General features: G+C 38.4%; 1 protein-coding gene across 1 annotated transcript; it reads left to right on the forward strand.

Annotated features, from left to right (window-relative positions):
• Positions 1–9,757: 9,757 nt before the first annotated feature.
• On the forward strand, positions 9,758–15,180 carry LOC133338306 (transmembrane protein 135-like). The gene is made up of 5 exons (XM_061546483.1): positions 9,758–9,901; positions 9,971–10,786; positions 10,864–11,004; positions 14,812–14,978; positions 15,048–15,180. Exons 1-5 carry the CDS (start codon positions 9,758–9,760, stop codon positions 15,178–15,180), a joined length of 1,401 nt encoding a protein of 466 aa, XP_061402467.1.
• The last annotated feature ends 473 nt before the right edge of the window (positions 15,181–15,653 follow it).

The raw sequence follows: 15,653 nt of genomic DNA on the forward strand, positions 1-15,653 counted from the left end.
GGCTCGTAACTAATCGGCTGGTTGGTATTCGGGTTTGTTGTGTTCGGCTCGAAGGTGTACGGCTGGTTACAGTCGGATCGAAGATACTAGGCTAGCTTCTGTGGGTACGTTGGAGATCGGCTGGCTACAGTCGTCTCGAACATACACGGCTAGCTGATGTCGGCTCGTTGAAGATCGGCTGACTACAGTCGGCTCGAAGATACTCGGCTAGCTGATGTCGGCTTGTTGAAGATCGGCTGGCTACCGTCGGCTCGTTGGTGATCGGCAGGATACACTTGGCTCGAAGATACTCGGCTAGCTGATGTCGGCTCGTTGAAGATCGGTTGGCTACTGTCGGCTCGAAGATACTCGGCTAGCCGATGTCGGCTCGTTGAAGATCGGCTGGCTACCGTCGGCTCGTTGGTGATCGGCAGGATACAGTCGGCTCGTTGTTGGTAGGCAGGTTGGGGGTTTTCAGGGTTCGGTTAGTAGTTAGTGGTTATTAGTATGGAGCTAGCTATGAGCGGGGAGCTGGCTATGAGCCGGGGAGCTAGCTATGAGCGGTGGAGCTAGCTATGAGCGGTATACGAGACTACGGACAAGCCACACATCTTCGTCACTTGTAGTTCGTTAACATCCGAGGTTGACCCCTTCGGCATGGAAAAGTGGAACATATATCCGTATGGTACTATGAAGTGAATGAGAATTATTGTGTACTTCAAGGAAATTGTCTGTCGTTTAATGCAATGAAGTTGAAGAACGCAGGTTTTTCCATACTATATATTGATGTGGGTTGACATTAACTTGGGTCGTGCATAATGTATGAAACGGTTACGTTACAACGAGCTGAATGGAGTATTTATAGACGAGCTGGAGGGAGTCCTTATATAGTAGCTGAAGTGAGTCTGAAGGGAGTCTTTGTACACGAGTCATTATAGACGAGCTGAAAGTAGGAAGTCTTTATAGGCAAGCTCAAGGTAAGGAGTCTTAATTGACGAGCTGAAGGTAGAGAGTGTTTATAGACGAGCTGAAGGGAATCCTGATGCCCAGGAAGTCTTTCACAGAAGAACTGCAGCTCAGGGAGTCTTTCATATAGACCAGCTGAATCTCAGGTAATCTATATATACCAGCTGAAGCTCTGGTAGTCTTTATAAACGAGCTGAAGCTCTGGGAGCCTTAATAGATGAGCTGAAGCTCAGGTAGTCTTTCAAAGGCGAGCTGCATTTAAGGGAGGCTTTCATAGTCGAAGAGTTGTTATTGACACGCTTATAGAACCTCAGGTAGTCTGTATAGACCAGATGAAGCTCAGCGAGTGTTTATAAACGAACTGAGGCTCAGGGTGTCTTTACAAACGAGCTAAAGTCATGATGTCTTCATGGACGGTAGTCTTTACATACGTACAGAAGTTCAGGGCGTCTTTATTGACGAATTGAGGCTGTGTGAGTCTTTCATTTGCGAGCTGAAACTCAGATCATCTTTATAGCGGAACCGAAAATGGGGAGTATTTCAGAAGAGCTGAAGTTCCAAGGATTCTTAGTATATGAGTTGTGCTGTGACCCTTGCAGTGGAGCAAAGGGTCTTCTTCCATAATGACATATTCCATAGCAGAATGCCATTTTTCTCAGAAGCTGGGGTCTTTTTCGGAAAAAGGGAGGATTTTTTTCGGAAAAAAGGAGGATTTGAACCTTGCTGAGGAGAAAACGGTTCTTCTTCCAAAGACGATCTATTCCATAGCAGAATGCAATTTTTCTCAGAAGCTGGGGTCTTTTTCGGAAAAAGGGAGGATTTTTTCCATTGTAGTAGATGGTCTTCCTCCGTAGAAGCGGTGGATCTTCTTTCTTAGTAGAAGAGGTTGCGTATACAAAGCGGGCCTTCTTGCTTATAAGAAAATGTTATTCATCCATAATAGCAGAGGGTCTTCTCCCATAGAAGAAGAAGATCTTATTTCATAAAAATGTGGGTATTCTGGCATAGACAAGAAAAACGACTGAAATGGTACATGGAAAGGGTCTTCTAGCATAGAAAGAGGCGAAGTAGGACTTCTTCTTCTTTCAAAGACCAGGTCCTATTTTTCTACATAAGATTGTCTTCTTCTATGGAAGACCAGAATGTCTTCTTCTTTAGAACATTTTTCTACGTCTTTCCCGGATTGCCTGAGAGAGTGATGAGGTTTCACCTTTCATGGAAGACAATTTGTCTGACTTTGTTTATCGGACTCATGTTCACTCTTTCTCTTTCTACACATTCCAACAACTATCTAATCACATAACCCCCTTTCCCTTGCCAACATTTTATGTTATCACATTGCGTGAGAAAGACATTATTTTATTAGCTACCGGGGTTACTATGGGCTGCAGCTGTGTTTACTCCCGAAAATCAAATGAAAATGTTTGTAGATTAGCTTGAGTTACTTTCGTTAAGTTCACCGTCTTCGTTCGTTTCAAAGCAATCGCTTTTAATCGAATTTTCTATCAATATTTATGATGAACTTTGTCGCCCAGCTGTTTACGCGGATTATAAACAGAAGTCACTGACGACGATTGACTGGTGCTGCTGCTGGTAAATCGATTCGGCCAAGCTGACCATTTTAAGTGGCTTATCTTATCCCTCCCTTTTACTGCTTGTTTAGATTATTTATGGAAAGTTAGTTGAAATTGTTGTTGCAATAGTTGGCGGGACAGCATGTTGCTCTGCGGCTAAAGTAAAACTTGTAGCTCTATGCGTTTTCCAATGTTCATTCACATTTTAGTTAATATTTTGAAGTAACTTTGTGTGTTTGACAAGTGTGTTGAGAAGAAAAGAATATTTATTATTTTTTTGAGGAAATCGAGAAGTTTTGGTTTAAAAATTTATGGTAAATACAATTTGGAAAAAATGTGAAAAGTGATTTAAAAGTAGTGTGTGTAACACAATGGAAGAATATATGCCGAATGTCGACAGTTGTTAAATTAAAAATTTTATATATACCTGCCAATTAAACATTAACTAGATGCAAAATTTGTTCTAATTAAAAAAAGTATAAAAATATGTTTATTTTTTGAAAACATAGATAATTTTGTTAGAAAAAAATCGAAATTTCGTTGAGGTCCATTGCTGATTTTTTCAAAGTGTAAACATTCGATAAAAAATTACTACCATAATAGTTTTGATGTTGTTGCCATTCAACCAGAGATTTTCAATAAATCGAAAATTCAACTTACTATTGGAGTAGATATTGCTAGACTACCCGGTACAGATGCCCGAATAGTTGACACAATTCGTTTCGGGGTTACTTGAACTTAGATTCGCAATCTGTTTCCCGAGGTTTCGGAAAGGGTATCGCCTTTTCAATATCTTGCGTTTTATGACAAGTAGGTATATCCGAAATCGGACATGCTTAAGTTCATAACCCGGTACACTTGTACCTTTTTTGATTAAAAATGCTATAAAATGTTCACTAATGAAGATATTTTTATCAAATTTTGAGGAATCATTCTTCAGTTGTTTTTGTTCATAATCGATGAAAAAAATATATAAATATTGCCAAATATATATATTTTTAAAATTATTACCTACGTAGATCAAAACAAAACGAGTAATGAAAGGAACGTCTGAACAGATTTCAGCAAAACTTCGCAGACATCAATCTGGACCTAATTCAGAACTCTGTACAACATATTGTCCCAATCGAACAAATATTGGGAGTTCGGTGTATCATTCACAAAAAATCGGACGAAACTATATATGAGAGTAATATCTAAATCTGAACCGATTTTAACAAAACTTCGCAGACATAAGTCTGGATCTGATTCAGTACTCTTTGCAAAATTATTTCCCAATAGGATAAATATTGAGAGTTTGGTGCATAATTTACATAAAATCAGACGAAACTATATATGGGAGCTATATCTAAATCTGAACCGATTTTAATGAAACTTCGCAGACATCAGTCTGGACCTAATTCAGGACTCAGTGCAAAATTTTGTTCCAATCGGACAAATATTGGGAGTTTGGTGTATCATTCACAAAAAATCGGACGAAACTATATATGGGAGCTATATCTAAATCTGAACCGATTTTAACAAAACTTCGCAGACATCAGTCTGGATCTGATTCAGTACTCTGTGCAAAATTTTGTCCCAATAGGATAAATATTGAGAGTTTGGTGCATCATTTACATAAAATCAGACGAAACTATATATGGGAGCTATATCTAAATCTGAACCGATTTTAATGAAACTTCGCAGACATCAGTCTGGACCTAATTCAGGACTCAGTGCAAAATTTTGTCCCAATCGGACAAATATTGGGAGTTTGGGCCAAATAAGTGACATGTGCCAAATTTCATTCAAATCGGATCATAAATGCGACCTTTACTTTTTTCACAAAAATACATGGACGGTCGGACGCACATGCGTAATTCGACTCGGAAAGCGATTCTATGCATATTCCTTTTGCTTGTTACAAACATATGCACAATGTCATAATACCCTGTACCACAGTGTGGTGAAGGGTATAACTAATATACCCTCCTATGGTGGAGGGTATAAAACTAATTTTGAACAAAATTTTGATCAATTTATGGGATCCCATCTACGAACTTGATTTAAGCTTTAAATTATATTATAAATTAATGTTCCATCATAATATCATCACCAAATGACGGTACACCCTGATGTACACAAACAGGCTTATTTAATGTAATTTCATTGCAGCAATATTGCGCGCATTTAAAAATACATTTAATAAAATTTTTTGTTATTAGTCATAAAATCGCATTTAATTAACTAAACAATTTTATGAAATACAAACAAAAAAAAAATAATAATTACAAACAATTTTGTATTAATTTTGCTTTGCTTAGTCTTGATATTTCGCATGCTCATCTATCTGATAACAACTACAGTAAAAAATGAAGAAGTCGGTTAGTTATTACTTCGATTTGTCGACATCAGCTTAGATTTAAATATCCAACTCTCAAGTGTAGATACCTTATCTACGTTGGGCGCTATTTAACATCTTCAAACATTTATACATATTTTGGCGACATTATAAATTTCCAATCGTTTATTCTAGTTTTTTTATTGCTGGACCCAAAATATATATATAGCAAACTGCCGTGTCATTATCTGTAATCTAATCATAAAAAATCATAAAACACTTCTAACAATCAACTATATATTTTAATATGAAACTTTGCTATAGATAATCGGTATATTTAAACGAATCTACATATAAACATACATATGCCGATATTCTCATACAAAGTATGGAGATTTTAAATTGCATTTCGAGAAAAAAATAAACCTGCTTAGGTATGATCACAAGTTGTTCTCATTGTAGAAATGGGTGACCATTGAACTCATGGAATGATTTGTGTTAACAGCTTGCTGCTTGCGGCTTGAACAAAAAATAAAACATATGGATGAAATTAATATTTTCATATTAGCACAAGTTTTTAGTCAGAAACGCAGGGAGCTTTTTCACGTGGAAAATTTAGGGGTATCTAGCGAAGTTGAAAGCGTCAATATTGATCATGTAGATAATCAAGACGTTCCATCGTTTCCACGCAGAAGTGAAAGAATTGCTGCTAAGAAAACAGCGCTAACAGTTAAACAGGAAATTGAAGATGAACCGCTATGCCTAGATGATGTTATGAAAAGTTGTGAAAAACTAAAATTGATTAAAGCAATGAAGAGCGAAATCAAATCACTTGAAGATAACGAAACATGGTCTCTGGTAGAGAAGCCGCCTGGGGTGAATGTTATTAAAACCAAATGGGTATTCAAAAAAAAAGATGATGAAATAAAGGGCATGTTTGACATACCGTATTAACAAGCATATGGAAGTCTACTTTTCGCATCGCAATGCACTAGACCAGATATATGCCAATCAGTAAATAAGTTAAGTACTTTTAACAATTGTGCAGGAAAAGCTCATTGGTGTGCTGTGAAGCGGATTTTCAGATATTTAAAGGGAACAAAGGATGCCAAATTGAAATTTTCTAAGAATGGTAATAACGATTTAATTGCATATTCTGATTCTGACTGGGCAAATGATTCCGATGAAAGGAGGTCAGTAACGGGATATGTGAAAATACTTCAAGGCGGATCTGTATCTTGGGCTTCAAAACATTAACCAACAGTCGCATTATCATCAACAGAAGCCGAATACATGGCACTTTCCGCTGCAGTACATGAAATTGTATGGCTCAGAAGTCTCGAAATATATTTCGACAATCAAAGTGCAATGCATTTAGCATCAACTAACAAATATTTGGCAAGATCGAAAGATATTGACGTCCGTCATCATTTTATAAGGGAAAAGAGGGAGTCAAATATTGTAGAATTTTTTGGCGTCAAAACTCAAGATATGGTAGCAGATAATTTAACGAAAGCAGTTCCTACTGATAAACATAATTTTTGTTCAATTCAAATGGGACTACAGTTTATGTAATTTGTTTTTTTGTTTGAGTGGGGGTATTGAAATATACTGTATGTAAAAATACCTGTGCAAACAAAACCATGTAGACCCTATGAATTGAATTTTTCTATACCTTGAAACCTATGCCAATAAATATAATTTTTCATTCACTTTCAAATCGTTCCACTGAAAAGACGTGTTTAATTTTTGCTCTGCTAAAAACTTCCTAAAGAGTACCCCGCGAAAGTATTGATATTAACATTTGATAATCCAGATCGAATTCGCATATTCTGTTTAATTTGCAACCTCACTTATCAGCAGATGATTGAATTTTGCTCATCATCACTATATTTCAGATTACTTCTAAATCTTGGATTTGGTTGGTGAGCTCCTTCGCAACATGATCCAGTTGGCGGAGGGGTTATCATTCCGCGTCATTGTTCGGTCATACAGAGCACATTCTACACGTGACTAATACGATGACAGTATTTTTCTTCACGTCAGATTTGTTTATAGGTCGCAATTGAATACATTTCGATGCCATATAAAACTCTAGGTAATATCAGTGGCTTTATATTGAGTGAATGAATCTCGTTTGGTGAAAGGTCACTGTTTTTCGAACTGCTTGTTCAGTCCAAAGTTGCATCGAATGGCATTTTATTATTATAATCTCCACCACACGGTGAAGTGTATATAAAATATATAATTCCGTTTGATATGCCTCAAAATATTCGACCGAGTCTCTGGACTCGGATATTCATGAGTAGAATATATGTATCTCTACTATAGTTGGGCAACGAAGTGGTATTAGTTCGATTCACAGGAGAAACTAGATTATACATTTAGTTCCATAGTTCATGTGAGTTCAATCGTTCGGAACGATCTAGATGAAGGATTGGAACAAAAATTACTAAATGAAAGATCAACGAAAGAACCGAACCTAGTACCGATCTTTCATTTGCCTGAATAGTTTCTTTGAACTAGTTATTTCCGGAGCAACCCAAATCTAATGTCTACTACTCCCCGGATATTTGGTATAAGTTTTGTTATAGCTATGAACTTTAAATTTTTCAAACCGAAGAAGCTATAATTTGGCATTCCGAATTCTTTGATAATACAGAAAATTGTCAATATAGCTCCATAAAGGCATGTAGTTCTCCCCTAGATTTCTGTATTTCGAAGGGTTTAGCAGCAAATTCGAACCGAAGAGGGTTGTAATTTTGCATTTCGGATTTTTGAAGATTTCTGTATTTCGATGGGTTTAGCGGCAAATTCGAACCGAAGAGGGTTCTAATTTTGCATTTCGGATTTTTGAAGTGATGGGCCATGTCGCATTTTCGTCGTTTTGAACATTATAGCCGCCATTTTCAATTGAAGAGACTGTTGTTTCGGTTTCCAGGTTCCTAGAAGGTTCAACAACCACTTCGCACGAATCTAAAACATGGGTAATTTGTTGGACATAAGTCAATATAACGACATAGGGTAATATACCGGCTCTCTAACGCCCCGGCATATAAATGAAAATACATCGCATGGTGTATATAAAACATTCGGCATAACTTGACCGCGGCTTATTTTATCTGTGGTAGTGGCAAGATACAAAAGACAAAAGGTATTCTATAGAAGACCTGCAGAAGATCTGAAGGTCTTTTTCTGTTGATGACTAAAAAGTATTCATCCATAGAAGATCAGAAGGTCTTCTTCCATAGAAAACAGGAAGGCTTCTTCCATAAAAGACAGCAAGTCTTCTTTAAAATTGACCGGAAAGTATTCTTTTATAGAGGTCCAGAAGGTCTTCCCCCATAGAAAACCAGAAAGTCTTCTATAGATGAACAGAAATCTTCCTCCATAGAAGACGGGAAAGTTTTCTTTTATATAAGACTGGAATGTTTCCTTCCTTAAAAGGCCAAGCGGTCTTCCATAAAAAACCAGAAGGATTTCTTCCACAGAAGACTAGAAAGTCTTCTTCATCAATAGAAAACCAGAAAATCTTTTTCAATAGAAGACAGGAAGGTATTCTTCAATAGAAGACCAGAAGGTCTTCTTCTATAGAAGACCAGAAGGTCTTCTTCAATAGAAGACCAGAAGGTCTTCTTCTATAGAAGACCAGAAGGTCTTCTTCTATAGATGATCTGAAGATATTTTTCCATAGAAAATGAGAATGTGAAGAAGACCAGAAGATCGTCATCCGTAGGTAAGTAGAAGGTCCTCTAATATCGATGAAGAAGACCAGAAGGTCTTCTTCAATAGAAGACCAGTAGGTCTTCTTCAATAGAAGACCAGAAGGTCTTCTTCTATAGAAGTCCAGAATGTATTCTTCAATAGAAGACCAGAAGGTCTTCTTCAATAGAAGACCAGAAGGTCTTCTTCAATAGAAAACCAGAAGGTCTTCTTCAATAGAAGACCAGAAGGTCATCTTCATTAGAAGACCAAAATGTCTTCTTTCATAGAAGACCAGGAGGTCTTCTTTCATAGAAGACAAGAAGGGCGTCTTTCATAGAAGACAAGAAGGGCGTCTTTCATAGAAGACAAGAAGGGCGTCTTTCATAGAAGGCAAGAAGGTCTTTTCCCATAGAAGATCAACAGGCCTTTCATAGAAGACCTGAAGGTCATCTTCCATATAACACCAGAAGGTTGTCTTCCATAGAAGATCAGATGATCCTTTCCATTGAAGACCTGAAGGTCTTCTTCTATAGATAATCAGAAGGTCCTCTAATGTAGATGAACAGAATTTCTTCTTCCGATCTTCGTCTTACATAAAATATCATAAGATCGTCTTCTATAGAAGATCAGAATATCTTTCATAGAAGACCAGAAGGCCTTCTTCTATAGATAATCAGAAGGTCCTCTACTGTAGATGAGCACAATTTATTCTTCCAGAGAAGATTAGGTCTTCTACAACAGGGTATCTTCTATAAAAGAAGATCAGTGTGGCATCTCGCTTCTCGAAGACCATAGGGTCTTATCCAATATAAGACAATACGGGATTTTTCATAGAACGCTAGGAGCTCTTCTTCCATAGAAGAATAGTCTTATTTTTGCTAAATAACGACCTTCTGTCATAGAATACGTAAAGACCTTCTTATATAATAGAGAATATGTATTCACTGATCCAGAAGGCGATGGACTTTTTTAACAGAAGACCTGTCGTTATTTCTTCATAGAAAATGTGATGTTCTTTTTTCATGAAGACCCGGTATTGCTTATTTAATAACCTTTCAACTATTCGCCTTTTCTTCGTTTTTTATCCTTTTTAAGTAAAATATACAAATCACCCGAACTTTATTCTTAATTTCCAATTATTTATTTTAATTTCCTTCTTTATTTCTTCCTTTTTTCAGTTAAATCCTAATTTTTCCAATCAGACCTGATCAAAATGACAGTTCAAAGTAAAATGGTGTCACTTTGTACCTGCCAGGAATTTCAACATTGCTGGACAGATAAATGTGTAAATGCCGTGTCTGGTCTGATATTGGCCGCAACACCATATTGCCTTAGAGTTTATACCATGGTTTATGTGGTAAGTAAAATATCCGCTTCCCTAGCGCCCCAAACACCTCCATATTCCAAATAATTCGCATTTTTATAGGTCTCCTTAGTTATGCGTGGTAAAATTCCCACTTTAGATGATTTAAAGAAAACAGTACGAGGCATTCTGCAGTCCACAGCATTTTTGGTTACCAACGCATACGGTTTTATTATGTACAATTGTCTACTGCGTAACCTTATGGGCTATTACACCAAAGCCAGTGTTGCATTTCTACCCTGTTTCTTGGCCAGTTTAATGGCTATTGTTGTAGAGAGACCCCAAAGGAGACCTATGTTGGCTTTGTATGTTGCCAACGTTGCCACAGAGACTCTTTGGAATATGGCTGAAGTACGTGGTTGGGTAAAATCCATACCAAATGGTCAGGTTTTACTGTTCGGTGCCAGTGTTTCAGTATTATTGTATTTGTATAAATTGGGTCTACACAAAACCACATGTAAAGATTCCCTCTTTGGTTTGTTGAAAATCTTCGTGGGCAAGTCGGAGGAAGGTCCAGCGACGAAGGTGGTGGAGAGTTTAGAAGGTAATTCGCAATCATTGCCTACGAACAGACAACAAAGATCTCGTCCCCGCATCAACTTTGCCACCATCAACGGTTGGGTCCAGGCCTATTCACGTTTCATTGAGGCACTCAAGGGAAAACATGAAACCTGTAATCACAAAGAAAGTTGTGTCCATTATTCGATAATGGGTGGCCTTAAACCTCTAGTTGGTGGTATTGGTGTCCAGGTGGCCTTAAAATTGCTGCTGAATATCAGAAAGGTTGTGCAAAATAAATTGGACTGGAAGAAAACGGTGTTCAATAAGAAAACAATGAATTTGGGTCTATTTTTGGGTGCTTTCTCATTCCTATTTAAGGTAAGTGAGTAAGGGGGGATGAGAAATTTCGGAATTCATATTTTATAATCAATTTTATATTGTTTTACTATTTTTAGTCTGTTTCCTGTGGCCTTAGACACGGTTTTGATCGTGACGATCCCAGATTTGCCATACCAGCTGGTCTAATTGCCAGCACAAGCTTCCTCTACTATCCCGATAAAACAGTAGCTTTATATGTTATGTGGAAAACATTACAGGTGAGTTGTATAAAATTATTTTAATATTCTCGTAATTGATTGCGGCAGAAAGTATAGAAATTAAGGTATTCTCATGAAAACAAGAAAATCTTTCCGAAAAAATAAATAGGTCTTCCCACGGGGAGGACTTTCGGAACGGACACCAAAACGTTTTCTAAAGAATGTCATATGTTATTTCAAAGAAAAGCAAACAGTCTTCCAAAGTATGTTTTGTAGAAGGTCTGCCAAAGAAGATCAGAAGCTCTTCCAAAGTAGGTCTTGCAGAAGGTCTGCCAAGAAGACTAGAAGGTCCTCTAAATAAGACCAGAAAGAAATTCAAAAATGACAAGAAGGTATTCCAAGGAACACCGGAAGGCTGTGATATGTAGTATATGTATACGAAATTCAAAAATGACAAGAAGGTATTCCAAGGAACACCGGAAGGCCGTGATATGTAGTATAAGTATACGATATAAGAGAGGAAATGTACGAGGAACCTAAAATTGATGAGCAAATGGTGCGTGATGCATTAAAGAACTTTTCACCATTTAAATCAGTTGGGCCAGACAACGTCTTCCCAGCTTTATTAAAAGGGTCGGACTATATATCACCATATTAAGCAGCACTATTTAAATCGTGTATACGGTTTGCACACACTCCGAAAGCCAGGGTAGTCTTCATACACAACATTCCCACGGCGGCTGGTTCTATGTAAGGGATTGACTCTGTAATGGACTCCGACCAGAGGCTGCCACCTCAACAAATACATGTTCGTGTGCGACTTTTTTGCATGGGATCGGCATTATATTCCAGAATACCAGGACCCTGGTTCTGTAGTGTTTGCCGGAAACGCATCAATCACAGATCCATCTCGGTGAGATGCAATGGTTGTAGAGAATGGGTGCATTTTAGAGGTTGCTCTAGACAGAACCGAATCCAGGAGTACTGCGAAAGGAGTTATGTCGCTTCATGCTGCGCTAGCACGTCTCCCAGTGTGTCTCGGTAGTCGTCGTTCCATCCGTCCTTCGATTAGTCGTCGTCGGAATACGAGACAAGCCCGCAGTCTCCTCAACAGCAAAACACGCAGCACTTAACACCGCATATTGCTGGTTCGCGCCTAGAGAATGCATCGTTCTTGCAGTTCAACTGCGATGATCTTCGCAACAAGATCAGCGAAATTGTGGAGTTTATGAGTCGAAGAAGAATAATGGTCGGTGCGATCCAGGAAACTATGCTGACCGAGAACTGCAGCTTACAACTTTGCGATGGTTACAACGTTGTGCGGAAGGATCATACCAGAAGCGGAGGTGGGGGACTAGCATACATATCTATCTCCCTTGTACTAGACTCTATTGGGGGGTAGCAGTCAAGTGTGGAACTGACGAGTTAGAGATGCTAAATGTTTATATAGCAGTACACTGCGTTATTTATCGGATATCAGTCCAGTAATAGAAGATTATAACAGCCTGATATTAGGGAATTTGAATGCCCACCATGAGTTGTAGCATTCCGTCCTAGGTACTGATCAGAGGTGTACAGCGCTGAGCAAATTGATAGCTCAAAATTCTTAACGGTTAAGGAGGATGCCCACACGAGGATAAGAGGAGATTGCCACAGTTCGCCAGACATTACCATTGTGGCACCTAATCTGATAAATTACGTAACCTGGCCACCCGTAATTTCACTTGGCTCACACCACCTTCCTATTGTCGTCTCTGCACCTTCCTGGACCATGGGAAAGCTGATTGGCCTAGTTTCAGAGAGTTTACCAATCCCGCTTCATACCTGCTGGACGAATATCCGAAGTAAGACCAAACTTCGCAGCAGAGGCAACGGTATTGGGTAATGAGCGTGATGTACACCGTGTTATAACAGTCGGCTTTTAGAAGGTTATAACCGCCTGGTATTAGGGAATTTCAATTCCCACCATGAGTTGTGGCATTCCGTCCTAGGTAATAACCAGAGAGGTACAGCGCTGACCAAGCAAATTGATAGCTCAACATTCAGCACGGTTAATGAGGATGCCCCCACAAGGATAAGAGGAGATTGCCGCAGTTCGCCCGACATTACCATTGTGGCACCTAATCTGATAAATTACGTAACCTGGCAACCCGTAATCTCACTTAGCTCACACCATCCTCCTATAATTGTTTCTGTGCCTTCTTGGACCATGGGAAAGCTGATTGGCCTGGTTTCAGAGTTTTTACCAATCCCGCTTCAGAATGCTGCCCATTCCCTCAGATCTTAGGGTAGCTGAGAGAAATTTCCGAAAAATCATTGCTACTGCTGGCGCTCGCTTCATACCTGCTCGTCGAATACCCGAAGTAAGACCAAACTGATCGAGATGAGCTCCACCGTACGACCCCTGAAGACCCAAGGGTGCGAGAACTCACCCTTGAAGTCAGTAGACTAGTATGCGAGCTCAAAAGGAAAAATTTGCCCGAAACAAGTAAATTGTGGGCAACGCTTAAGACACTCTCGAATCCTGGAAGGAATGATGACAGGGCGGATGTCACATTTAACGACGTAAATGTAACAGAACCGGAAATTCATTGAGAACCCCGAGAGTGACAAGGCGAAAAGGAGTGTACCAACACAATTTACTAAGAAGGACGTTGTAGATGTCATCCAAAACGCTGAGTCATCCAAAGCGTTGGGACCGGACGGAATATCCATGATAATGCAGAAGCAGCTGGATAAACCCGGAGTTGAGTATTTAACATCAGCCCTGGAAAATGGGCAGGGTAGTCCGGCTACTGATGCCTGATAAGGATGCCTGCAGGGGTGAATCGTACAGACCGATTTCACTCATGTCTCCAGTAGCAAAGACACTTGAAACGCTATTTCTCCCATCGTTGACAAGCAGTTTCCCAGTTGACCAACATCAGCATGGATTCCGTAAGATCCACAGCACAACACAACATTACAAGCCATTTCCACACATATCATCAGAAGATTTAACCAGAACAGGCCGTGTAACCGAACAGTTATGGTGGTACTTGATCTGTCGAAGGCCTTCCAACCATACCAAGCTGTTTCGAGGATATAGAGAAGACAAATCTCCGAAACAGAAAGTATAAACCCCGTAGAGTGAAACAAGGAGTTCCACAAGAAGGGATCATTTCTCCCGAACTGTTTAACCTCCACAATTCTGATATTCCACAACCATCGGGCGGTATAGAGATCGTAATGTATACGGATGATTGTACGATCAGGACGTTAGGAGCCATTGTTAATGACATATGTGAGAGGTTACATAGCTGATCTCCATAAGAAGGGATCATATCTCCCGAACTTTTTAACCTCCACAATTCTGATATTCGACAACCACCAGGAGGCATAGAGGTCTTAATGTATACGATGATTGTACGATATGAGAGATGATCTCGTGAATTTCTTCCATCTACAGCCTCATGGCTCACCACATGGACGGCTGAAATGAAGCTCCCGCTGAACATAATGGTTGATGGAGAACTGATTTTGACCAATAACTATTCCAAGATACTGGGAGTAACGTTCGACAGCCTTTTCATCTGCCCATGCAACTGCTTTATGCGATAAGCTGAAAAGTAGGAACAAGGTCCTGAAGTCGCTGGCCGGCAGAATTTGGGGCGCTGACAAAGAAACCTTGTTGACAAACAATATTGTTTTCCTTTAAGCTTTCGACAAAGTCCGAAAAAGCCGCTATATATGTATTTTTATATATTATTTTATATATAAAAATCTTTATATATCGGCAAAGTCCGAAAAAGCCGCTAGATATTTATTTTTATATATAAACATTTTATTTCTTACTAAAATTAAATTATTATTTTATTCCCGTCGCAGATTGTCTACAATTTGGGTATTGAAAAGAAGAAATTACCCAAGGTACATGGTTTTACGATAATGCTATATGCCTTCTGTACAGCGGTACTCTTCCATGCCGGTATCTTGGAGCCAAAGTGTTTGAGACCCAGCTATTACAAATTCTTGCAGGATATTTCGGGTGGAAGGTAAGTAATCCCCGCTATATTTTCCAAATGCTAATAACAACTTAATTGCATTTTGAATCTCATCTACAGATTTAATCACTTCAACATGGTACCCTTGGATGTCTTTGGACTAAATACTGCCAAACAAACCGAAGAAGTTTTGATTAGCCTTAAACTAACCGATAGATCACAATTACCTAAATTTGCCATGGCTGATTGGTAATAAACGGACAAGATAGATTCTAATCTTCTTTACTTGTAATTGTAAATAGAAATAATAACGGGTGTTTGTACAAATACAATACAAAATAAATAATTGTGATGTGAACGAGTGATGAGTGTGACACAAAGGATATACGTATATATATCAGTCGATATCCTTTGTATTTACCTAACTAACTAAATATGTATAATAGTATAGTCCTTTTTTATATATTGTATATCGATTTGTTGCTATGTTATTGCAAAGAAAGAAAAAAAAACAACGAAACATTAATTTCTTCTTCTGTAAGAAATTTTAAAAATGATTTCCATAATCCGATTATGTTTTCGTTTTAGTAAATAATGAATTTAAATAGTAAATGTTTTAACAAATGAAAATAATGTGTAATTTAAATTTGTCTCTCTAGAGTGCTATTTAAATGTGCATTATTAACAGGTTATAAATATTTAATTTATAAATAAAAATAAATAAAT

This window comes from Musca vetustissima, unplaced genomic scaffold (genome assembly GCF_032173495.1).
Source record: "Musca vetustissima isolate MV318-11 ecotype Yass unplaced genomic scaffold, APGP_CSIRO_Mvet_v1 utg7653, whole genome shotgun sequence".
Lineage (NCBI taxonomy): Eukaryota > Metazoa > Arthropoda > Insecta > Diptera > Muscidae > Musca > Musca vetustissima.